We start from the raw sequence: 26685 nt of genomic DNA on the forward strand, positions 1-26685 counted from the left end.
TAAACAGTATTATCATTTCACAGTTATTTTCATAGGATTCAATTCAGCACCAGCCTCCTCGCTGTCCTGAAGCACTGTCTGAACATATTTGGACATTTATGCCTTCTGGGAATATGTGCTAGATGCAGAAGTTGGGGGTCTAGCAGCCACAAAGTGAGTACAGAGAGAGAAGAGGCGAAGTTCTTCCAGAAGTGAGCACTGTAGGAGCAGAAGAGATAAGGGAGAGGATACTATAGTTACATGTGAGTGACACAGAGTGCATGGGCGTGCAGAAGAGTCACAGTTTACATTCAATGACTTTTCAGACACTTCTGACTACTGATCAGAAGCAATAACTTCCACATTCTCTGGAATGATTCATTTTCCTCATCTTCCAAAGTGCCCAGCCCCTAAGAACCCCTAAGCTGGTTTGCGTTCTCCATCCCTTAGTAGGAAGCTACCTTGTATGCCCTATCTGACCTTCAGGTGTCTATTCCTCATTGTCTAGCCTTAATTTTTCAACATGAATCATCAGTTACTAACGGCATTTTGCAATCTGATCTCTCAAAGTTTCCACAATATTACAATGAAATACTGGCAAATATGAAGCAAACAGATGCTAAACAGATTTTTTTAATAGCTACAGAGAAAGTATTTGCAGAGGAAAAATCCACCCATTGAAACCAATCAATCAAAGTTTATTGATTTAGTCTCTGGGTTTGTTCTAATTTTTAATGTAGTTTCTTCAAATAATTTTAATTGATAACCATCCTGTGGGTTTTCCTTAAACTAAAGGCAATTTTTTAAAATGTGCTTTTATAAGTCTCTTGCCCCACCCCTACAGGAAGGGAGTAGCCTAGCCCCAGGGTGTAGATAATCAAAGCACTCTAAACAAACAGATAAAACATTTATTTTCCAAAAACTTCAACAAAATTATAACTGAGAACATCTTCAAAGCATAACATTAATAACTTAGAAAAATTACTTAAAGCAGTTACCAACTAGATAAAAAGTATTTTCTTCCCCCCCCCCCAACAAACAAACCAATCAATAAAAAGTAAGCTAAATGGTACTGAAGAACTGTTAATACTCATTCCCATATGGTTTATGCTAAATGATCTTATGTTAGTCACTCAGTCATGTCTGACTCTTTGTGACCCCGTGGACTATAGCCCGCCACGCACCTCTGTCCATGGAATTTTCCAGGTAAGAATACTGGAGTAGATTGCCATTCCCTTCTCCAGGGGATCTTCCCAACCCAGGGATCAAACCCAGGTCTCTTGTATGGCAGGCAGATTCTTTACCATCATCTTAGGTAACATTAAATGCAAAGAGTCTTTGCCTATTATTTTTCTATCTAATGTAAAAAAAAATATTAACTTTATTATACAAAGTTCACATGCATGCATGCAAAGTTGCTTCAGTCGTGTCCGACTCTTTGTGACCCCATGGACCATAGCCCACCAGGCTCCTCTGTCCATGGGATTCCTCACCCAGGAATTGTCCCTTATGTCGACCTGCAATGGCAGGTTGGTTGGTTCTTTTCCACACTAGTGCCACCTTGGAAGCCCAAAGTTCACATAGCCATATTACAAATGATCAATTAAACTGTAAGTTTTACAGTTTAATAATTACCAGAGCAATTTAGTTTTGTTTTGTTTTTAATTTTTGAGTTATAATAAAACCTAATCATATAAATAATTTTAAGGCAAGCTAGTCATCCCAACTCCAGCATGGATTACTTCCTCTGACCAAGTTACCCTGACTCACTAAGTCTCAAGGACTTTATCTGTAAAATAGGGTTGATACTGAAACCCAACTAACAGCATTCTTTTGAAAATAAGGGATGTAGAGAACTCTACAGAATGCCTGGCACATGGGAAAGTCTCAGTAGATAAGAGTTGCCAGCATGACTCTCATGACATGCTGCTGAAAAAGCAGGCAGGAGCATATTTCACTGACCGAAGAAAACAAGCAGCTACCCAGAGTGGTGTCTCGAAAGTATTCCTACTTGTGTATTACTTTATCTTTTCATGTTAAAAATCCTAAATATTGCTGAGTACCTTATACATGTAAACACCTGTAAAACCCTGATTAATGTATCATTTTCTGCACATTTGTGCCACACTGACTTTATCACAATGTACTAAAATGCAATTCTCTTCAATAGCCTAAAGAGACAAACAAATACTCAAATCTTGAAAAGCATAGGACTTGCAGAACATACTGGGGGAATTAATCATGCACTGTCTCATATTATTTAACAAATCAGTCCATTAATGATATTTAATCTCTTATGCACTGGACTGTAAGGACTACAAAGGAAAAGTAATGTATGTAATTTTTGCATCTTTCACACTACACAGCTTGACGCAAAGGAATTTCAAATGATTGGGCTACCCAAAGAGTTTGTTCAGGTTTTTCCATAAGCTGTTACAGAAAAACCACAACTGAACTTTTTATCCAAGCCAATAGTACAGTGGAGTTAGCACTAGGCGAGAAGTCAGGAAATACAAATTTCAGCTGAGTAATTGTAGACAAGACATTAATTCTCTTCAGGCTTCAGATTACTCATCAGTCATGTGCTTTTCCATCTATGACATTCAGGTTCCTTTTCAAATGCTCTCATTCTAAAAAAACACTAGCAAGAGGGACTTTTACCAATGTTCATTATTTTAATACACAACTTCATTTTTCCATATCAAAAGATTGAAGGAAGCCTTAATTATAGATTTTGTTCACTCATGAAATCTTGCCAGGAACTCAGAGTTCTTATCACTGTCTAGTTCCTCCAACACAAATCCTTCAATCTGTTATAAAAACAGCAAGCCCTCCACTGCCAGCATTCCCACCGTCTGTGTGTTAGTCGCTCAGTCGAGTCCAGTTCTTTCCGACCCCATAGACTATATAGCCTGCCAGGCTCTGCTGTCCTCTGTCCATGGGATTCTCCAGGCAAGAACACTGGAATGGGTAGCCATGCCCTTCTCCAGTGATCTTCCTGACCCAGGGATCGAACCCGGGTCACCTGCATTGTGGGTGGATGACCTGAGCCACCAGGGAAGCCCTCCCCACATCCTCTAGCCTGTTTTATTTTCTCCTTAGAACTCATCACACTCTGGCATACTGTGTAACTTAGCTAATTTGTTTTGTTTTGTCTTCCCCACCCCCACGCTCACTACCATGCCAAGCACCAGGCTCATCTGTGCCTTTATAAAAAAATGGAGGTATATTTGGAAATTAAGAATTATATGTATTTAAGGTTTACAATGAGATGGTTGGATGGCATCACCGACACAACGGACATGGGTTTGGGTAGACTCCAGGAGTTGGTGATGGGCAGGGAGGCCTGGCGTGCTGCGATTCATGGGGTCACAAAGAGTCAGACATGACTGAGCAACTGAACTGAACTGAAGGTTTACAATTTGATGACTTGATACACACAAATATTGTCAAATAATCACCACATTCAAGCTAATTAACACTTCTGTCACTCCAGACAGTCACCACTTTTCAGCACATGTGGTGAGAATCCTTAAGATCCAGCCTTCTAGCAAATTTCAAGTACACAATAAAGTGCTGTTAGCTACAGTCACGAATGCATGCATGCTTAGTCGCTCAGTTGTGTCCAGCTCTTTGCGACCCCATGGACTATAGCCTGCCAGGCTCTTCTGTCCATGGGATTCTCCAGGCAAAAATACTGGAGTGGGTTGCCATTCCCTTCTCCAACTATAGTCATAGTATTGTACATTAGTTCTCCAGAACTTGTTCATCTTGCATAACTGAAACTTTGTGCCCCATGAACAACATCTCCTCCTGTCTATGCCTTTCACCAGGATTTTGGGAGCACTTAATACCTCACCCCAGCATTTCCCAAGTTATGCTCTGAGGATCTCTAGAGTTCTAAAAGATAGGAATTGGAGTTCTGCAAAGACAGGATTGCATGGGCAAATAAGTTTGGGAATGTCCCACCCTATACCTCCCACTTGAAAGTACAGGACACATAATGAGAATATTTATGTATTTATAAACGTCTCGTTTTGTTAAACCCAGTCAGTGTCTCCCAACCTAGTTTGGCTACGGAAACTCTTATTCCCAGAACACCATCAACATCTCAGAGGACACTTCTGCTGAGGAGAAAGCTGGTTGGCAAATTCTTTTTTACCTTCATGTCACATCCAAATGAACAGCAAATGTGACAGAGTGAGCTAGGATAAAGGCAGATATCTCTTTGCTAGCAACTCTTAGAGGTCAGTAATGGAGAGAGAATGTGGTTTTATGAAACAAATACTATACTTAAAGTCTTTGTGATTTAGTCCAAGCTCTGTCACATAACTAACTGTATGATAGTTGCTCAATCCTGTTGGACTCTTTGCAACCCCATGGGCTATAGCCCGCCAGGCTCCCCATCCATTGGATTCTCCAGGCAAGAAAACTGGAGTGGGTACCCATTCCCTTCTCTAGGGGATCTTCCTGACCCAGGGATTGAACCCAGGTCTCCTGCATTGCAGGCAGATTCTTTATCATCTGAACCACCAGGGAAGCCCAACTAATTGTAAGCTGGGCAAATCACCTTATCTCTGAGCCTCAATCTCCTCTCCTATAATGAGACACATTGTAGGATAATCATATCCCATTCTTTGAAACTGCTGACCAGTTTAGAAGGTTTTGTGTAAACTTAAACTTGTATTTAAAAAGTATTCTTCTGTGTGGACTTTTGAGGCCTGTATTTTTAAAGTCCTCTTTCAGATGACTGGTGCCTTCCACTCTGAAGATGGACATATCTGATTTCTTAGACATGAAACGACAGGACTCTCTAAAGCCCTAAAAAGCCCAAAGAAGTATTTCAGAATAAACAATGGAAACAAATTAAGACCGGAATATATTTACCTTAGCCTAAGTAGTAGGATAATACCTAGAGAAGGCCTAAGAAGTCTTATGTAGAATGGAGGAACATATAGGTCTATAATATTATAAATAAGGAATAAATGAAATCTGAGGCTGCTTATTTGATGCTAGATTAATTGGATTATTTTTCTGCTCAGTTTTCAAAACTAGTGACGGATGCTACAGAGTTATACTGAAAAATTAATTTGTAGCTCAGCACTAATTTATATTCCAAAGCAACAAAGGATAGGTAGATAATGATTATTTCCAAGGAGGCTTCCTCTGGTCCTTATCTTTGAGGAAGATTCTCTTCTAACTCAGGAGGGAAAGATTCATTCCCAAACCTGTCTATAAGGGAAAGAAATTCTATGATGGTTTAACATACACTTGCAAGTAATGCTCTAGAGAGAACTAGATGGCATTTAATGTTTTTCTTGCCATTGGAATATGTCTGCTGAAATAACTACAACAAAAAAATTTTTAACTAGATACAAAAGGTAACTGCACACTGAAAGATCGATCTAACATAAGTTTTAGTCTCGACCTGCTTGAAATTTGATGTAAGCATTGATGACAATAAGTAGCTTGGCTTTAAAGAAAACAAGATTTTGCTCTGCAGTCGAGTAAATAAATGTTTCGTCATTACTTCAGTCATCTCTAAATAATTTCTGGGCCATTGAAATACATTCAATATGATATTTGCTAAGCAGGCATGCCTACCATCTGGTTACTGAAACTCTTATTTTTGCTACTTCATAGATAACATGACCCACTAGCACTGAGATGGAGGGAACTGATATGAGCCTGTGGATCAATTCCAAAGCAATTTGAGAGCTCAAGCAATTCATCTGTTTGCAACACAAAGTGTTCTCCACAGAAGGAAACAAAGAGTCTAACTTATCTGTCTCTTTCCTGTCCTGGTATCTGGAGAAATGTCCACCCTGACGGGGGGCACACAGGTTTACAATACTAGGCCAGTTTAAGGAAGACTGGACCAAAGAATAGGAATGGAAAACCGTCTGCGTGCTGCTTGTGCCGCAGCCTCCTTGGTTCTGGTGCCAGCGTCACTGTTCCAGGTCTGCATTTCGCACACAGAAACAGCAGCAGCTGGGCGACATGGCAAAAGTCCACGTGTCTACGGCAGTAGCGGGGAGAAGCACCCAAACCAATCTTTCCATCAGTCCCTGGCAAGTACTCCTGTGCCCCAAGCCAAAGACGGAATTTGTAGCACTGACTGACACATAGTAGGGACTTGATGAATATTTACTGAATATATCCACCTGGGAAGTCTATGAATAGTAATATAAACACTGCTGGAAGAATGATTATCTTAGTCTCTGGATGTATGCTTAACACTTGGTCTAGACGTTCGCAACTTTGACAGCATTGACATTTTGAGCGAATAATTATTTTCTGGGAACTGGAATGGGAGGAGGGCTATGTCGCACACTGTAGGAGGCTGAGTGACCTCCCCAGCCTCCATCTACTAGACACCAACCGTGTCACCTGCAACCCCAGCCAAAGTGTCTCCAGACATTGCCAAATATCCCCTGGACGGTGATGTTAACAAAGTCACCTCTAGTTGGGAACCACTTACTCTGTCTGTGTCACGTGCTACAACTAGAAATACTATATTCTCTTCTCTTTTTTTTCTATGTTGATATTTCTTGATCTATAAGTTGAAGGTACCTTATCATCTAAATCTGCTTTCACCCAAATGTCTCTAAACTCCATGTTTTCATACATCTCAGTGCGGGAGGGCTTTCTAGGTACATCCATACAAATTTTTTTTAAAAAAGGTCTCCCCCTTAAAAGATGGGAAATCTGAAGCAAAGAGTAAACATTCTGTATAGAAATCGGAGCAGTAGTTAAAGGGGCTGTTTTGCAGAGTGATATTGAGATGGTCTTGCACCAGGATAGACCCAGGAGCCTGAGCTGCAACTGATGTGTGTGCGCCCAGAAAGAGTTCCTGCATCTAAAAAGAAACTAGCCGCATTTGTTTGCCATGCGTCTCTTAATCTTAACAATAAAACTCCTCTGTTATACAAAAGTACCCTCTGACAAACAGAGTACTTTCCTCCCTTGGCTTTGTTTTTATTTACTTCCTATTTATGTTAACGTTGCAGGAAGATAGGCATGGGCTCCAGGAACAGGCAGTCTCAGTGAGGCTTGCCCCTGCAGAGGCACAGTAAGCAGTCCCGCTGACTGAAGGCATCAGTAGTCTTTTAAACCTCTAAGGTAAACTGATAATGTTGCCTATCTACTCTTCCTTAAAATGAAAAAAAAATTAAAATCTTAGAATTCTGAGTTAAACCTAGCCAGTGGGCAACCCACTTGAAAATGATTCCATATGCATGTCTCAGGGTGAGAAATAATTTATGACAAATAAAGCTCATGAAAAATTCTAATTTCATTCATGTTGCTACAAGTATACCTTCATGCTTTAAAAAAAATGTGGGCTGGTAACATTTTTCTACCTTACTTACAGTGTAGAGTTAGCTTGTGCCCTTACCTCTCCTCCAGTGCAGGGAAAAGGATTGGAGTATCTAGAAGTGCAAATAGCTCCCTTCTTGACAACATCGTCTTCCAGGCCAAATGTAGCCGAGCAGTTCGTTGCAAAGTACTTGTAAGGCTTCCATGTCTTTCCAAAGTCCTGGGACCGGTCCAGCACCATGGCTGCTGGCCGAGGAGACCTGAACACCATAATTAGATGAGTGAAGTAGAATTCGGCTTCCAGGTCTAGCTGGATCTTTTCTCTGTGTACGTCCTCAGCAGACTGCCACCACGTGCGAGGATGCCTGAAGGAGGAGTCTGCCATGGCAGCTGGCTGGTGAGCCAGGTGAGGCTGGGCAGCATTGCATTTGTCACATGTGGGCTGCTGACAAGTCAGATCAGTGTTCTCGCTGAAGAAGCAGTATAGTTCAGTGGCGTTCTGACCACAGGTGGTGTCTGTCCAGAGTTTTCTCCCTAAAGCCAGATTTCCCATCCGAGGGTTACAGGCTTTTTCACAGCGGGAACTCACTCCAGCCACTCCACTCAGTCCTAGAGATGGGAAAGCATATGTTATTCAAGACAAACCCATCTGGAAAGCTCTTCTGTCCACCAGTCCATCTTCAACAGGTCCCATGTTGCCCTGAGACTTTCAGTAAAGAGGAAATTCTGCCAAATGCAAATATGGAAGTGTGTGAATGTGCGTGAGTGTAGGAGGATGTGCCTGCCTGTGTGTTTCATGTTCCGATGTACAATTCATATAAAAGAAAATAAAATCACTTTGGGTAAAGGGTGAGAGGAAGGAAAGTGGAAACACTGGGAAAAGATAATGGGCCTAAACCTTTTCAAATATTTTGCTTTCTAAACAGTCTCCATTTTTGAAACACACTCATTTGCTTTTGAAGCCATGACATAAATAATACCAAAACCCAACAGGTTTTAAGATCACTCAGTTTAGCCTTTCAAATATAATTTGAGTCCTTGGCATTATCTAATATGTGTATGAGAATGCATTACAGAGGGAATATAGAATTCTACCATATTTTTAAGACAAAAATATGAAGGGACAAATTCTCTAGGAAAATCAATATGAGATATTGGTATACAATGGGATCTCATTTAGGGAATTCAGATGTGCAACATCTGTTTTAAGTACTGCATAAATTTAACTAAGAAAAAAACCCTCTAAACTACTAGATGACAGAAAAGCTTATTTGATGTGCTCTCTCCCTCTTGACTGCTTCTCCCTATGACAGGCTATATAGTAGTCACCTGTTTACCTAACAGAATGGTTACAGTCTGGCAGCCACTAACAGCACCTTTAAACATAATCTGTGAACTAAAACACCTTCTTAAAGAAACATGTGCTTCCACCCAAACAAAGGCCCGGCAGACTTTAATGTTTCAAAATTACTTAAAATGATAAACATTATCCACCTATTAACATCCTGACTACATAATATAATCCTTTAATTTGGGCTTGTCATTTTAATTATGAATACCTTAAACAAAATTATCTATTTTAAAAGTTAAAACAGAGAGGGAAAGAAAGAAAAGGAAGTCAAACCCCAAATCCTGGCTAATTGAACGTTTCTGCTTCTTAAGAGGGAGCACCTCTGAATTGTTATCACTATAAGCCAAATGACAACTTAGACCAAAAGAGAGACATTTCATTCACTGACTATCACAAGCCTCACACTGTCTTTGCAATCTTAAGAAAGGGCTTCCTCAGGCATAGTTTTTAAATGTCAGATTCAAGTGTGCCTTATGTCTGGACTCTGCTTGCCACTTTTCTGATTAGCTGGGGCAACAGCTGCTTGTGGCCAACACCACACGAACCACAACGTGCTATGACTCACCTGTAAAGCACTTCAGGGAAAATCATATACTGCCCATGCAAGTGTTTTTGACTTGCAACACTTGCCTTGTGATATTTATTTACAACCTTTTGATTGCTTGCATGTTTTTGCCATAACATGGTTTGAAAGGTTTATTAAAGTTCACTTTGTGGTTGGGGGAGCATACATAAGTGCACATAGGGGTGCTTAAGTAGCAAGAATTAAAATAAAAGCTTAGACCCTTTAACAGTTCCTTGGGAAACGTGCTGAATAATTTTAGAGCTCCACCCCCACCCCACCTCCAAAAAATAAACTAAGAAGCAATCAAGAGAAGACTGGAGTCAGATAAATAATCGGTGGACACAATACTTAGAGATCCCTAAAGAAGTGACCATCCAAATATAGCAAGGATGCTCCTAACAGCCCGACTGGGGTTTGGGATGCAGATTCTAAAGCCTGGCTTTTCTTCTTGCTGCCATTCTGGGGGCAGAGTAGATGAAACCGAAGGGAAGGGAGAAGTGTACCAGTGCTCTCTCCCCACCCGTCAGTCCCTCCAGCTCTCCTTTCTGGAGCAAGCGAGATGCTTTGAGAGACCGAGGCCAAATAGTTCCGCACTTTCTTTCCCCCTTACACCCTGAACTGCACTTGCGGCTGGCAACCAGGTGACCTACAAGAGGACAGAGAGGAGACTAAGGGGCTCCCAAATTTAGAAAGAGCAAGCTAGGAACTGGTGGCCAAAGGCAGCCCAAGGCAGCCGCGGTGAGAGTGCAAGGGCAAGCGCATCTGACGCCGCTGCCCGGCGTCCAGTTACCCAGACAGGAAGCAGACCCGCCTCCGACCTCCCGCGGAGCCTCCGCCAGGGTACCAATTCCCCCGGGCGGCAAACCGGCTCATTGCAACCCAGGGTGATCACCACCTACCGTCCCAGCCTGGGCTCCAAGTTCTAGCCACTGCCCCGGTGAGAGGGCACTCACCCCGCCCCAGGTGTCCCTACCTGGCTCCCCAGTACCCAGCAAGAGCTCGGGGACGGCGGCGATCGCTCTCAACAAGAGAGCGGCCCCGGCCCACGCGCGCCCAGGGTCGCCGGGCCACCCCTCCCCATCATTCCTCAGGCCATGTAGTGCCGGGGGATGGCGAGCCTGGTCCTTTGTTCCCTCACAAAGTGGAAAGGCAGTTTTTTCCTAGTCCAAACCGAGGAGAGAACCAAGGCCGCACCATCTCAGGCAGGGCGCACCCAGGGTATCGGGTTATCCAAGGGCATGTGTGTCGCAGTTGCAAAAAATACTAATAATAATATTTTAAACTGCGGAGACCCGGGGAAAAGGAGGCGGAACATGGCCACTCATTTCATCCCTGGGCGCTGAGCTCGGCGCTCTCAGCCTGCGCTCCCCTGTATCCCCGAGTCCCGAGACGGGGAACACCAGCGCGAAGGAAGGGGGTGGGGGCCCGGCAGCGTCACCACCCACCTGCGGCCACCGCGGAGCAGCCCCAGAGCAGCAGCAGCCGCGCGCAGCTCCCCATGGCCGGGAGAAGCCGGGAGGACCCGGGCCGGGCGCGCGGGAGGGAGTCGAGCCCTCGCGGCTGTGGGATGAAGCGCCAACAAGTCCTCGGGAGGAACCACAGCTCTTTATTTCTTCCTCCTCCTGGGGCGCCTGGCTCGGTCAGTGGGCGCGGGCGCCGGGAAGCCGCGGGCTGGGGCCGCGCCGGGAGGTGGGGTGACCCTCGCGCACCGGCCTGGAGGGGCCCGGGCACCTCGGGGGCGGAAGAAGCCCCGGGACCATAGCCTGCCCGGCCGCGCTGCCCAGCGGAGCAGTCCGCGGGCTCCTCCGCGGCTAGCCCGGGGCTCGGCGCCCGCAGCAGCCGCTGAACTTTGCGAGACCTTTCACTTCCCGGCCGCCGCCGCCGCCTCCTGGGCGTCCTCCTCCGCTTTTACCACCTCCTCTGGCTGCGGCGTCTCCGTCCCCTGCTTCTCCATGGGCAGTTCCAGGGGATGCATTTTTATTGCACCGACACCGCGGCGCTCCGGTGCCAGCCCTCCTCCCCTCGCACCTCCACCCCTTCCTCCCTCCCGCCCCCCGCGCTCGCTTTGACAGCCGGGGCGCTGTAGCCTGCGAGGGCGAGTCGCCGCCGCAGCTCGGGGAGGGACGCCTCCCAACCCACCCCCCGCAACCAGACCGGCCGCCCCCGGTGCCTCGCGGCTGGCTTGACCCGCGCGCCTCCGCCCCTCCGCGCGCCCGTCACCCCGGCCCCCAGCTCCGCTCGTGCCCCTCCGGGCGCTCGCCCGGCATGTCCCTGCGTGACCCCTCCGGTGGCCTCCAGCACCCACAGGCCTCCTTTGGGAGCAGTCTCCCACCTTCTCCCGGAACATTCCACAGAGCAGTTGACTCCTCGATCAGGTCAGGGCATGCCAAGGGGCTTAAAAAACCGCGAAGTAGGCTAGCGCCTGCTTCCCACAGCCCCCAGCAAAAAACAAACCGTCCTCTTCTCCCGCCACCCCTTCTCCCAGTTTCACGACGCAGGGATGGAACCCCCCACTCACACACGCCCACCCAATAGGGGTCATGGGCAAGAGCGAGCTCATTAACTGCACTCGCCGCTTCCCTGCTGACCCTCAGGGGGTGGGGGAGGGCATCTTGGCCAAACAATCAATGCTTACTTATCCGAGGTGTATCCGTTTTGATACAAAGTGTTCCCTAATTCACACTCAGGGTGCTGAAAGAAGAGGGTCACAGGACCAGCCAGTGCCCGGCTTAAGAACAGCCTAGTCTAGAACCTCTTTGGTCCTTCCAAGCACTGTCGTTCCAGTTGTGCTGCGGAACAGTAAAGTTGTGAAATAACCTAAGGGAGAAGATTTAGTAGCAGCCGAAAGCAGCTAATTGTCAATAGCATTGTGCGGGGCTGCTGATTATGGAAGCCGGTTATGGAGCACTTGAATCTGGGACTTTCACAAGTTCTGTGTAAATCTAGTTCTGTGTACACATCCAGGGAAACTGGCAAAAGTAAAGTAGAAAGTAGTTTTTGATTGCAGTGTTCATTTTGTGCCTTTAAATATTTTCCAGAAAAGTAACTGTTTTACGGATACAATTCAATTGTGTGTGTTGCTGATGATGTCAATTTAGAGCTTTGGGGCACTTGTAGGTATTGTTTATGACTCAGCTGAGGCTATAGAAGAAGTTTATATCTCCCAGGAAGGACTGGGACCTTGTCAGCATCATCCATTTGGGAGACATTAAAATTATTCTGGCCAGCACTGGAAAGTGGCAAAAGATGTGGAATAGCAATTTATATAACATTTCAGAAAATAAACCCTTTGGATTTTCAAATATTGGCAATGTTGGGGCTTTCTTCATATCTTATAGACATGCTTCCAATTGAGTCAATTGAACATCTCTCCAGATTATTCTTAGCAAATAAATGACAGGAAATAATAACAATCCAAGGGCTCTTAACACCAATATTAACCTAATTTAAAAAGCAAACTTTTAACAAAGAAAAAAATGCACATTTATTATTAACTTCTGATTCTACCCTATTGAGGCAGAACTACTCCATTTCCCATTACAAATATTAAGGGCATTACTATCTGCACCAGCCCTGCCTTGGTAATATACTTCCTTGATTGCTCTGTAACTGGTTCCTACTTCCTTTAAGGAGACAGTGAGTTCCGTAATGGTCAAGCAGTCTGGTATACTTAGTCTGAACAAAACATTATCATCATTTTCTTTTATTCTCAACTGAGAACACCTGCTAGATATATAATAAATTTTCATTAAACATTTTTGACTGAGTTATGGTTAAAAATGATTGCAGTATACTAAAGACCAGAGATTAAGAAGAAAACAAGTGAAATCAGAACGATTCCCCATATTCTAAAGAAATCTGTATGTTTATACCAATATTTTATATATGAAGCAGTACAGAAGAGAATAGTAATTAGCTTTCTAATCAATTTCCTTTGGTTGCATAGTCTAATTTAGTTATAAATTCTGCTTTCATCATTTAAAAATTTTTTTGTTTTGTTTCTTTTTTTTTTTCTATTTTCATTTTGAAGATGCTATACAGGGAAAGTTTACCTACCTAAGGAAAATGTTGCTCAGTGATAATCAAGAGCATACACTGCCTATGATTAAGTGTTTTTAAAAATTTCAGTAATGAGTTTAGCATTTTTTTAAAAACTTATGTTAGTAGGAAGCTTAGCAAACCTATGGAATTTTGATAACAAGTTTCCAGACACCACATAATTGACAAATCTAGAATACTCCTGAGAATTTGAAAGAAAGCTAAAAAGGCCTTCAAGAACTAAAATTGATGACAAAAAGTTCATATACCAAAGACCTAATTCACAGATGAGCTCTTTAGGTCTTCACTTAAATTATCCACTCAGTGTTAATAAGTTTGGTTATATATATATAGAGGACAGCATATTAGAAGTAAGAAAGTAGAATGAAGCAGGAGGCTGTTAAAGCAAGGAATGAGTTGAGGCAACCTGGTAATAAAGAGGATGCATGCTGTGCATGCTAAGTCGCTTCAGTCATGACCGACTCTGCAACCCTGTAGCCTGCCAGGCTTCTCCGTCCATGGGATTCTCCAGGCAAGAACACTGGAGTGGGTTGCCATTTCCTCCTCCAGGGGTTCTTCCTGACCCAGGGATCGAATCCCCCTCCTCTTTTGTCTCCTGCATTGGCAGGTGGGTTCTTTACCAATAGCGCCACCTGGGAAGCATTAAGGGGATGGTAGAACTATAAAAAGTAGCATAAGAACCAAAGACCCCATAGCAATCTGAGGCCTTTAATTCAGAGGCAAAGCATCCAAAAGCTGCAAGGTGTCACCCTACTATAACTTAGTACAGTAAGTGAAGTTTCTATGGGATCATGGCATTATTTAGCATCAAAAGGGACCTTCAGGTCCTTGAGGGCAACTTCTTACCTCACCAGATCCTCTCCCCAGCATCTCTGTCCAAAGGTTTCCCAGTTTCTGTTCTAGAAATCTCAGTAAACAAAAGCCTCAGAAGCAGCCGTTTTCATTTTGGGTAATATTGTAATCTTGCTCCTTAAAATTCTACCTGTTTATAGTTTAGTTGTCTGAACAATATAGAATAGGTCCAATCTTTTTCCGATAGGTATCTGAAGGTCTGAAGTTTTGTTGCTCCTCCTATTTTCTTCTCCAAGTGTTTAATTGCCTGTAGAGCATGATTTCCAAATCTTTAACCATCTTAGTCACCCCTTTTCAGATATAGTACAGTTTTGTCAATGTTGCTCTTATACTGTGCACCTAGAACTCAACTCTAGGTTTGTCTGAATTGGTGTAGAATAAAACTGAACTAATAGTTCACTTCACTTAGGTCTAGGGCTTATATTTCATTAGCCTAAAAGTGTATTAGAAGTTTTATGATGTCAACTGATATTATGCTTGAAGCAAAGTAAAATTCCATTTTTATATGCTGATGTCTTAAGGACTCATTAATAAAAGGTAAACATATTTTGTTTAACCAGAAAGAAAGAGTTCCACTAAAATACATTGCAGATGGCAAGCATTCGATAAATAGTAAGGAAAAAATCCACAACTGCAAATTGTTAAATTTTTAAAATGATTAAATTTTTAAAGGAAACTATTAGTTCTGAATGGGATAAGTATTTTCTGAAAAAATAATCACTTTTATGGAAAATTTGATTCTTTAACAATACTGTATTCTGCTGCTGCTGCTGCTAAGTCGCTTCAGTTGTGTCCGATTCTGTGCAACCCCATAGATAGGAGTCTACCAGGTCCCTCTGTCCCTGGGATTCTCCAGGCAAGAATACTAGAGTGGGTTGCCAGTTCCTTCTCCTTAACAACACTGTATGCATTGATATTATACATTTCCAAGGAAAGGAGGAACTTTAAAATAGTGAAATAGTGTCTTCCCTCCATGGAACTGTAAACACTATCTCAGTTATCCTGGAAGCATCAATGTGTGGGAAGGAACAGGAAAATTTTTTCACATTTTCTGAGAGAGAAAGTGATATGAAAGACATAAATGCCAAATTTAGATCATCCAATAAATATATACTAGAGCTAGGACATGGATTTCCAGATTTGTTTGTGTTTTAACCATTGCTTATCCATCAGTTTTCCATGAGTACAATCTTCTCTTTTTCAACTAGAAAGCCATTAGGAGAAATGAAATGGAGAATTGTTTCCATTCAAAGAATCCTGTATTTTGTTGTCTACCTGGTCTGTTCCCTTTGAATGCCCTTTAAAAACACCATCTTGGTGGTAACGATTACCCTATACGCAAAACAGAAAAAGAGACACAGATGTACAGAACAGAATTTTGGACTCTGTGGGAGAAGGCCAGGGTGGGATGTTTTGAGAGAACAGCATCGAAACATGTATATTATCTAGGGTGAAACAGATCACCAACCCAGGTTGGATGCATGAGACAAGTACTCAGGCCTGGTGCACTGGGAAGACCCAGAGGGATCAGGTGGAGAGGAAGGTGGCAGGGGGGATCGGGAAGGGGAACACATGTAAATCCATGGCTGATCCATGTCAATGTATGACAAAAACCACTACAATATTGTAAAGTAATTAGCCTCCAACTAATAAAAATAAATGGAAAATAAAAATAAAAACACCATCTTGGGAATTTCCTTATGCTTTCATCCAAGCAAGCCTCTTACCACTGGCACTGTATTTCTTATTTCATCTGCTTCCTGGCTATAACTGTTCATTCCTAGGAAGGGAGCAGGAACGTTTGAAAATATATTTGCTCTTCCAGGAAGGTAAGCAGTACTTTTCTTAAAAAAAAAAAAAAAAATTCATGCTCTCTCATGTTCAGATTAATTATATGGAATCTAGAAAGTTCAAACAAACAAGAACAGTTCTGTTTTTACAGAGATAGCTCCTCTGGACAGCACCATACTGACACAAATTTTAAACACTTTCTCTTCAAAAAACTTCTTAGCTAAAACTTTCTATACATATTGCTATTTCTGACATTAATGAAAAGATGCTCAGAGACAAACAACTATTTTTTTTAATGTAGTAAAATAGATTAAAAAAAAAAAAAAACAGCTACCAAAGACCTCATGGGGATGAAAGAATAGTAAGCAATGTGAGTAATTTCTCTTATTTATTTATTTATGTCTTTTATATAGAAGTATAGTAATTACGGGAGGAGGAAATGGCAACGCACTCCAGTATTCTTGCCTGGAGAATCCCATGGACAGAGGAGTATAGTGGGCTACAGCCCATGGGGTTGCAAAGAGTCAGACACAACTGAAGCGATTTAGCACACATACATGCATAGTAATTAGGAGCATGGACTAGGGGATATAATTCCACAGATTTGAAGCCTGGCTCTGCCACCTGCTAGCTGTGTGACTATGGGCAAGTTACTTAACCCCTTGATTCAATCATGTCCTTATTTGCTGTATGGGAATAATAATAGTATCTAATTGGTAAGGTTGTTATGCATATTACATAAGTTAATATTTATGAAAAGTTAGAAAAGAGCAAGATACATTGGAAGCACTTTGTTTTGTTGTGAAAGTCGCTTAGTCGTGTCCAACTGTTTGCAATCCCATGGACTATACAGACCATGGAATTCTCCAGGTCAGAATACTGGAGTGGGTAGCCTTTCCCTTCTCCAGGAGATCTTGCCAACCCAGGAATGGAAGCCAGGTCTCCTGCATTGCAGGCGATTCTTTTGTTAAATACATAAAATAGTAATACACAAGTCCATCAAATGCATACAATCTCCTTTGACCTGCCCTAGAATTCCATCTTCAAGTTATTGGGTTGACCAAAAAGTTCATTTGGGGTTTTCTGCAAAATGTTGTGGAAATATATATGGGTATTTAAAGGCAGAAACAAAAGAGTTGCACTGACTTAATTTTACATGCTGTTTAACTGTATTAAAAGTTGCTACACAGGAGATGAAAGTAAGAAGCAACAGATCTTTTCTAACTAGAGGGAGAAGGGAATTGGCACTGATGGAGCAACTACAATTTACCAGGCACGATATTGAATACTTTATAATTCTCATAGCAACTCTCTAAAGTTAGGTTGTTGGCCCCTTGTTGAAAAAACTGAAGCTCAGAGAAGTTAAATATCTGAGCCAATTTCACACAGCTAAGTAAACTGACAAGGCAGGATTTGAACTGTGGCATGTCTGACTATAAGCGCAGTATTCTTTCCATTTCCTCTTTCAAGAGAAATGGCATAGGAACGCAATTAAAGAAAGGGTTCGAGACTAGATTGCCAACTTTCTCATTGGCAAAGACACCCATAGAATTGTTTCTACCTTCACAATGTCAGCTTAACCCATTGAGCCTGGATTTATCCACCATCCTACTTTGTTTATTCCCAAATGTCACTCGTGAGCTTCAGGGCTGTCAATGGACAGCTCCACTTAGACATCTTTAATTCAACATATTTAAATCTAAACTCACTATCTTTCTCCTCTAGCATGTTACTCCTCCTGTAGTAAAATGTCATAACTAAATCCATCTACTGGATCAACACAAGTAGTATTTTCCAAGCTTCTACAGAATACTCCTCTCAGTGAGATATACGAAGTGTTCTGAGGAAAAACAACTCTGTAGTCAGATGATATCAATATTAGATTAAACAAAGTTAAATGGGACTTCTCAGAATCTTTCTTATGTTAAGTCATTGCAAATCTTTAAAAAATGGACATAATATTAGATAGGATTGTATTCAGAGGCAGGAGGTAGACAGCCCAGAACAAGGAGTCATTAGAACTGATGTGGTTTTCTCTCTCATGGTTGCAAGATGGCTGTGCCACCTCTAGGACTCGTATCCCGCTTCTAGGCAAGAGAAATGGAAAAGAGAGAAGGGGGAAAGATACATGCCAGCTGAGTCTTTAAAAGCTTCCCCAGCAGCCCCACACATCTGCTTATATCTAACTGGCCTGAGTTGGGTTATGTGGCCTCTTCAGACCATGAGGATGTCTGAGGAGGTGAATATTTTAACTGGGCACATTGCCACCCTTAAAAAATCAAACCTCTTCTATTAGAAAGAAGAGTAGGTTGAGTGTAAGTAGACATATTGTGTATGTCATCAAATGTTAATAATTTCACCAGTGTATCTGGCCCAAGCACCTAGTAATATCTTTCATGGCTCCCCGTCATTGACAGATGGAATCCATGCTGCTTGGCTTGGCACGCAGACCCGCCACGTATCAGTTCCTGCCACAGAGGCGTTGGCTGCACCCACAGTAACTTCCTGCAGTCTCTGCACTAACAATGGGCTTCATGCTCCTTGTTTGCACACTCTCCCTCTGTCTCCTCTTCTGCTGCTGGCCAGCTCTGGCAGATCCTTGGAAATTCAATTCAGATATAACTGCTGTGACATCTTTCTTACTCTCTACTCTTCCAATAGGGTTAGTTGCCCCTCTGTCACCCCATAGATCACTTCATTATCCTCAATTACAGTTTTTTCCCTTATATATTGAGTGGGGGCAAAACATGAAGCAAAACTGTATATATACCTTAGTTATCTACCCCTATGGAAAACATACATATTAAAAAGGCATACAATATATTAAAAATACTAGAGATGACCGTTTCTCTAGCTTTGAAATTTTCAGCAATACCATATAATTGTTATGATCACATTTTTATTGTAAAATTGTAACAACTTAAGGCTGAATATGAAAAAAAACGGTATCTGATTAATGACATTTTAGTAGGTGATTAGTAGCAGATAGAACACTGTGGGCTCAGAAGATTACAAGAGCTATCTGGAGGATGTGGACATATTTGAGCCCTATCATTTGAATTGGTCTAGATGGATTTGTGGTCAATGTGGGTGAGCCTTGCTTGTAATGAGCAGGAGTGAATATACAAGGTGCCTCCCGGGAGAGTGAGTGGTGTCTAATAGGAGAGGGGTCAGGTCAGCAGGAGATGGGGAAAAAGTAGACTAGGGACAAATAGTTCAGTCTTTGGTGAGTCCAGCTGATCTGTGTTGAAAAGTCACATGATCACAGCTGTTATTATCGCGATGTGACCTATAGTAGGGCTTCCCCAGTGGCTCAGTGGTAAAGAATCCGCCTGCAATTCAGGAGCCACAGAAGATGTGGGTCTGATCCCTGGGTTAGGAAGATCCCCTGGAAGAAGGCGTGGCAATCCACCCCAGTATTTTTGCCTGGAGAATCGCATGGACAGAGGAGCCTGTCAGGCTACAGTCCATAGGGCTGCAAAGAGTTGGACATGATTGAAGTGACTTAGCACACACACAAGACCTATAATAAATTAGAAGAAAGAAGACCTAGAAGGAGATCTACAATATAATATTGGCATAGGAAAAGACTTTGGAAGTTATTAGGCCATCCCCTTTTTATGGCTTGAGAAAACTGAAGTCTGTGGAGACTATACACTTAAAACCATTTAGTCCATGAGCCCCAGTCTACACAGGGTAATACAGCTAGCTAGGACCGGTGACTAGGTTGGGGTTGAGCCTTCTCTGTGCCCGGCACTCCTAAATCATCAATCTGGAGCACAAAGGAGACTCTTGAGAGCCCCTCGGACTGCAAGGAGATCCAACCAGTCCATCCTAAAGGAGATCAGTCCTAAGTGTTCATTGGTAGGACTTATGATGCAGCTGAAACTCCAATACTTTGACCACCTAACTCGAAGAACTGACTCATTGGAAAAGACCCTGATGCTGGGAAAGATTGAAGGCAGGAGAAGAAGGGGACGACAGAGGGTGAGATGGTTGGATGGCATCACTGACTCAATGGAGATGAGTTCGAGTAAACCACGGGAGTTGGTGATAGACAGGGAGGCCTGGCGTGCTGTGGTTCGTGGGGTCATGAAGAGTCAGACACGACTGAGCAACTGAACTGAACTGAACTGAGAGCACAAAGGTTCTACTCAGATTTTCTAGCTCTTTAACTTAAAATCAAATAAACTATTCCCCAGCACACACAGCTTAGAAAGCCAACTCTAAAATGCCTATAGTCTCCTAAAGCAGCAATTTTTAAAAATTTTATTCACGTTTAGTTGATTTACAATGGTGTGTAAATTTCTGCTTACAGAAAAGTGTATTCTTTTCCATTTTGGTTTATCACGGTTTATTGAATACAGTTCCCTGTGCTATACAGTAGAACTTTGTTATTGATCCATTCTATATATAATAGTTTGCTTCCTAAAGCAACAATTTGATACAAAAAAAAAAACTTCGCAAGTGGGATTTCAAGATAAATAATATAGGACAATATATTCAAGTTGCTAACTAAGCTAGGTATGCTTCTAGTTCGGTTTTACCTGCAGATCTTAATTTCAGTGGATAATTTTTAATCCTAAACTTGGGCTGTGATTTCAGACACAAGGGCTTTTCTGAATGTTTTCATTGCAGGTCTCACAAGATTACAGTGCAATTTAGCAGGTAAATCTGTGACATGATTTGCTCTAACCCTAAATTGAATATAATAGACCTCATCGTAGAACACAGATTCAGTTACCAGGAACATCAGAGAACCTCATTAAATAATGTCAAACCATACACCGTCATCAGAGATCAGGATAACAGCTTCAGAGCATTAATACACTTTGAAAGCCTGTCAGCTGAATGGTAAAGAAAATGGAAGACCTTAGCCACCCAGGATACCGGGTTATCCAAGGGCATGTGTGTCGCAGTTGCAAAAAAGCAGTATTAGAATTTATATTAGAAGAAAATTCCAAAGAAGTAGGAGACTTCTCAGTCTACTAATGACCCTTTAGGGCACTTTAGGGGAAAGTCCCTGGAGCTCAAATAGTAAAGAATCTACCTGCGAGGTAGGAAACCAGGGTTTGACCCCTGGGTTGGGAAGTTCCTCTAGAGAGGGGAATGGCGACCCACTCCAGTACTCTTGCCTGGAGAATTCCATGGGCAGAGAAGCTGGTGGGCTACAGTCCATGGGGTCGCAAAGAGCTGGACATGACTGAGCGACTAGCACACACACTAATGACCCTGTAGGAAGTTGATTCTGTGGAACTATCATTTTCTCTGGCTTCCTGTCCATCCAACAGGGGGAAAGAAGGAGGTTCAGATTACTGTGTCTTACTCTGGGGGAAAAAAATGTCAAAACCTGCAGAATTGAAGAAATAAGTAGCTAAATGCACTAGCTTTGAATTCTTTTCTCAGTCTCACTGGTGTGGTCTTGGGTATAGTACTTTTAAACACACAAGGAGAGCCCAACACGCTTGTAATTTTCTAGTATGTGTTCTTTTTTGTATACAAAAGAATATGTAATCGCCCCTCTATGGACTCAGAATATTCTGCACTCAATAAACAAATATCTTGGATATGCATGAAATCCAAAGGGATCAGTAAATAAAAATAAAAACCCCCTTTGAAAATTTGGGATAAACCTGTCCTAATGTGCTTACTCTCAACAGGACTTAAAAAAAAGAAAAAAAAAAAAAACTACTGTAACCAGTAACAATAGCTAGTGTTTATTAGAGACTTACAGCGTGACGACTCTGTGCTAAACATGAGACATGCATCGCCTTCATTCCTCACAGCCAGGGTAGGGACAGACCTTCAGTCATCATCTCATTTGACAAATGCGAACTGAGGCTCCCAAGCAGGGTGGAGACAGTAACCCAAACCCCTGACCTCTAACGCCCGTGATCAAAGCCTCTATGTCCATCATGGGGCCTTGGGAAATATGGAAAAGCAGTAGAAAGAGCTAACCCATTGCAATGAAAGGGCAACTCGGCCGAGATGGCGGCTCAGGCGCTCCCGCCCCGTGGCCTCTCACTCCTGGCCCGCGTTCTGTAAGCAGTGACCGCCAGCAGCTGAGAGCACCGGTAGCTCTGTGTGTGAGCCTCACGAGGCTCTCACCTGGCCACGGCTGCTTGGGGAGGCCCACTGCATGAGCCTCACCGTGAAAGTCGGCTGCTGCTGCCCTGGGGCTGCCCTGGAGCGACCTCGTGATCACGCTGTATGAGGCTGTGTCATGGCCCTGTTAGGGTTATGTTGTGGCTGCCGCCACAGCGGCTGCATCAGGCAGGAGAGAGGCTGTGTCCTGGCTGCCATGCCAGCCAGGGGAGAATGAGTGTGCCTTCCGTTCCTGTGGCTCCTCGAGGCTCCTTCCAGCCTCAGTCTGCACCTTGCCCACCCCGGGTTCAGCCAACAGTGTGGACAGTGCGAATAGCAAGACCATTGGCGTCAGGAACAGGATGAACAGCAATACACCCATCACACCAAGAAGGAAGCTTACATTTTGGCATATACTTTTCTGATTGTATTTCTAGCCATACAATTTTTGTTTCATACTCTGACTTCTTATTATTGAGTTATTACAAATTATTTCAAAATAACATCACCATGGCCAACAGCTATTCTAGTGATTGGATACTCCTTGTTCAACTTAAGGCCACACTTGTTGGACATCTGGGCCATTTTCAGATTTTTCTGTAAATTATACTTGCATAAATTGTGAGTTAAATGTTTTCTTAATCTGAGATTGTTTACAATCATTAAAATGGAAATACATTTAAAAGTCACATTAATTACATTTAAGGTCACATTGCACATTTCTTTTCAAAAAGGGTTATTTCAGTTTGTACATCTACCTCTAATATAGTGTCTATTTTACCTCACTCATACCAGGACTGGTATGAGTGAGGTAAAATAGAAATATTTTAGAAATTTAAATATTTAAATATATAAATATTTAAATAAAATAGAAATACTTTAGAAATATAAATTTCCTAATTCAGTATGTGAAAAGTGATTTTTTTAATTTGCATTTCTTTTCCTGGATTATATGTAGATTATATGTAGAATTAAACATTTATTAAAAAATTTTCTATGCTTACTAATCAGGTTTTCTTTAAATTTTTAATTTATTTCGGCCATGTTGGGCCTTTGTTGCTGTGAGCAGGCTTTCTCTAGCTGCGGCCAGCGGGGCTTCTCTCTGCTTGCAGAACCTGCTTCTCGTTGCAGTGGCTTCTTTCGCTGCGGAGAACGGACTCTAGCTCACCAGCCCAGTAGTTCTGGCACACTGGCTTAGTTGTGCTGCGGCATGCAGTATCTCCCCAGATCAGGGATCGAACCCATGTCCCTGCATTGGCAGGCAGATTCTTAAGCCCTGGGCTACCAGGGAAGGCCGCTAATTGGTTTTATTTCACCCTTTTTATTAGATTCCTAAGGTGGAAGCTTGGATTATTGACTTTAGTTCTTTTCTAACATATGCATTTAATCCTCTAAGCAAATTGATTTTGCTGTGTCCCACAAATTTTAACAAGTTGTACTTTTATTTTTCTTTAATTCTAAAAATCTTTAAATTCCTCTTGAGATTACTTCTTTGGCTTATGAGTTATTTAGAGGTATGTTGTTTAATTTCCAGATATTTGGGGATTTTCCAATTATCTTTCTGTTACTTGCTTCTACTTAATTCACTGTGGTCTGAGAACATACCACGCTTGATTTCTGTTCTTTCAAGTTTATTAACATGTGTTTTATGGCCCAGTATATGGCCTACCTTGGTATATATTTCTTGTGTGTCTGCCGTTGTTGGATAGAGTATTCTATAAATGTCAACTTGATCAAATTGACTGATCTGTTCAGGTCATCTATACCCTTACTATTTTCACCTTTTTCAAATTATGCTCACTTTTTACAACTAGCGAACAAAACAACAGAAAAGTAAATTAAAAACTTCACACTTAAAGTTTATAGTGGAGGAAACAGATTTCCATGCATGCTTCTCATGAAGTTTTTCGTTTTTGCCTGTTACCTCATTCTAACAATGAAAAGGATGCATGAAAGGAAAAGGTGGGTGAGAGCACAAGCCAGAAACACAGAAGAAAGTGTTGAAAGGAAACACCAATTATGTCACTAACCTGAGATTTTTCCATATTCTAAATGATGCTTTCACACCTATTTTTTTAAAAAAACAAAAAGCTTATTTTCTCTTTGTCTTCTTGAGAATTCATAATTTTTAATTAAAAAGTGATATTATAACTCTTAAAAAGAACATCTATAATCTTGTGATTTGAACTGACCTTGTTTTCACTGTAAAATATCACAAAATCCCAGTTATAGAGTTGTAAAGGTAACTGTAGTACGGAAAGTTTGGCTGATAACATAGATTATAGTTTTAAGAGCTCCTTCAAAAGCAATCAGACTATTTGGAAAATCTCTTTCATAATAAATGTCTTCTTCCTTTAAAATGTAATCACCGAGCCAATCTCAGAAGCAAACACAGACTGCATACTTGTAGCAAGCCGATTGTTGTATTTTAGTTAGAACAATCCAGAAACGTGAACCATAGGTTTACTTTTTAACTCCAACCCTGTTCAAAGATCACTTATTGGCCTCTGAAGGAACAGGTGGCATGTCTGTTATAGTTTAACAAGTGGCCTTTGGGTGAGGTATAGTCGCTCAGATACCTCTGGATGCTTTGGACGCTCTCATGTGTGGCAGGCTGCACTTGCTAAAACATTCTCCTCTCTAGAACTGGAAACCCAGAGTCTGTGTCTTAGGCATTGAGCTGGTATTCCAGACTTCCCTTCTGAGTCATAGATGAAAAATGCCGTCTTGCAACTGAGGCAGCATTCCTTTGCTAAGAAACCACATTCCTAATTTCCCAATGTTGATATTAATGTCCAATTCTTGGTATATAAGATAACTTTTGTGTTTGCAGTATACATATATCTGAGCATTCATCTTTCTGATAACAAACTTCACAGGGACTTTTTTTTCCTATCATAGGTAACTTTAATTATATTAGACTCCCCCCAAATTCCAGATTCACTTCAGATACCAGCAACTCAATTATATTCCACTACTCATAGCTATTGGGTTGTGTTGAACTGGAATTGTATTATATATTCAAAGTTAATTTTAAGGTTATTTACTTTCTTCAGAAATTGAGTTCACATTTTTATGAATATGGTATAACTCTACATGTATTTAGGTCTGCTTTAAGATATTTCAATAGACTTTCATATTTTCTTCATAAAAATATTGTCAATCTTTAAATTTATTCCTAGAGACTATTTTATCTTTCTAAGTGTCTTTTTAAAAATAGTATTTTAAAAATCATTGTTGTTGGCATATTGGAACATAATTGATTTTTTTGTGTATTGATCTTATATCTAGCAACCTTACTAAATTCTTAGTTCTGATAATTTTTCGTTTTTTTTTACCTTTCTGTATAGACAGTCTTATCGTATGTGTATACCTTTGATTTATTTCCAGTCCTTATAAATTTTATTTGTTTTTCATTGATAATTACACTATCTAGAACACTTAGTATATTTTCAATAGTCACAATACTGGATAACTAATGAGCTCCTTATTTTGTGAGGTAAGCAAAGTGTGTGTGTGTGTGTGTGTGTGTGTGTGTGTGTGTGTGTGTGTGTGTGTGTGTGTTGGCCAGCTCCAGCTTGTAGGATCTTAGTCCTCTGACCAGGGATCAGACCGAGGCCCCCTGCCATGAAAGGGAGGAGTCCTAACCACTGGATTGCCAGAGAATTCTAAACAAAGTGTTTACAAGTTTCATTTTTGTTTTTTTTTTTAACCCAGCACTAGGTGTTTTGTACTGAGAGAAATCAAATTGTCTAATCTGCCCTATTGCTAGAGTCATAGCCTACCTTTAATCATTTCCCGTACCTTTACCTACATTTTCTACTAGGTAAATTGTTCTTTATACATTTTCTGAGTCCATGTTTCAAATTAGCTTTTCTCATTTCCAATGGTGTATTTTTGTGAAATTGAATATTGATTGTGAAATTGATACCCTAGTGAGAAACTGTCTCTCTCTTTACATTCAAATTATTGATACTTCTTAATATTCATGGCTTCTAGGAAAAACTTAATTAGAAATGAATGTATTTTCAAAGACAATGAGATGACTATGGGTATACCTAGCACATCAGCGTCCTCTGTATCTTCCTACAGTCTTTCTAGTGCTTCCAACATGCAGCTTGCTTTGTTGCACATCAGAGGCGCCATTTACATCCCTGTCTCTGTGAATGGCACGCCCTGAAATTCTGCAGCACACAGCCTGCAAGGCTGATGTGGTGGCCTTGCCTATGTATTTCACTTTTCTGACTAATTAGGACTCTGGGGTCTCTCTCAAGCAAGTAGTGATAATCTGCAAATGTCTGACTCCAGAAATAACCCTAAATGTGTTTCAAAAAGATTCTTTGGCTACAAGCAGAAAAATGCTGTCTAGGAGACATGTTATGATTATAATGTAGTTATAGTAGGGTAGCCTCCTTCTTCCACTCCAAATCAGTGTTGAGTCAATGTTCTTTAACTTTAGTATTATGTAATTAAGTAAATTGTCACTTCTGTTTATATAAACACATGATTAGGGTGAGGTGAAAAAATAGAAAGGATTAAAAGCATTGCTTGGGGGAAAGAGTCAATGTAAAAACTATTAAATTACAAATCTCACCAGTAGTAGTAATAATATCTGTGATTAAATAATGGTAAGGTGCTAATGATAATAATGAGTCCTAGTTGTTTCGTTTAGTTTCATTTTTTACCT

General features: G+C 41.5%; 1 protein-coding gene across 4 annotated transcripts in view; it reads right to left on the reverse strand.

The window, feature by feature from the left end:
- The window catches only part of NTN4 (netrin 4), a 122954-nt gene extending 111749 nt beyond the window's left edge, over positions 1 to 11205 (reverse strand). For 2 of the 4 annotated variants that reach the window (XM_065937126.1, XM_065937121.1), the window contains exons 1-2: positions 10658 to 11205; positions 7376 to 7905 (exon numbers count right to left, since the gene is read on the reverse strand). In XM_065937126.1, coding sequence (XP_065793198.1) covers positions 7376 to 7905; positions 10658 to 10712 — 585 coding nt within the window. In that variant the 5' untranslated portion in view covers positions 10713 to 11205. The remainder of the gene's footprint in view (positions 1 to 7375; positions 7906 to 10657) is intronic. The other 2 variants (XM_065937118.1, XM_065937114.1) reach the window with 2 other exon arrangements.
- Positions 11206 to 26685: the final 15480 nt, after the last annotated feature.

Source organism: Muntiacus reevesi, chromosome 1, assembly GCF_963930625.1.
Source record: "Muntiacus reevesi chromosome 1, mMunRee1.1, whole genome shotgun sequence".
NCBI classification, from domain to species: Eukaryota; Metazoa; Chordata; class Mammalia; order Artiodactyla; family Cervidae; genus Muntiacus; species Muntiacus reevesi.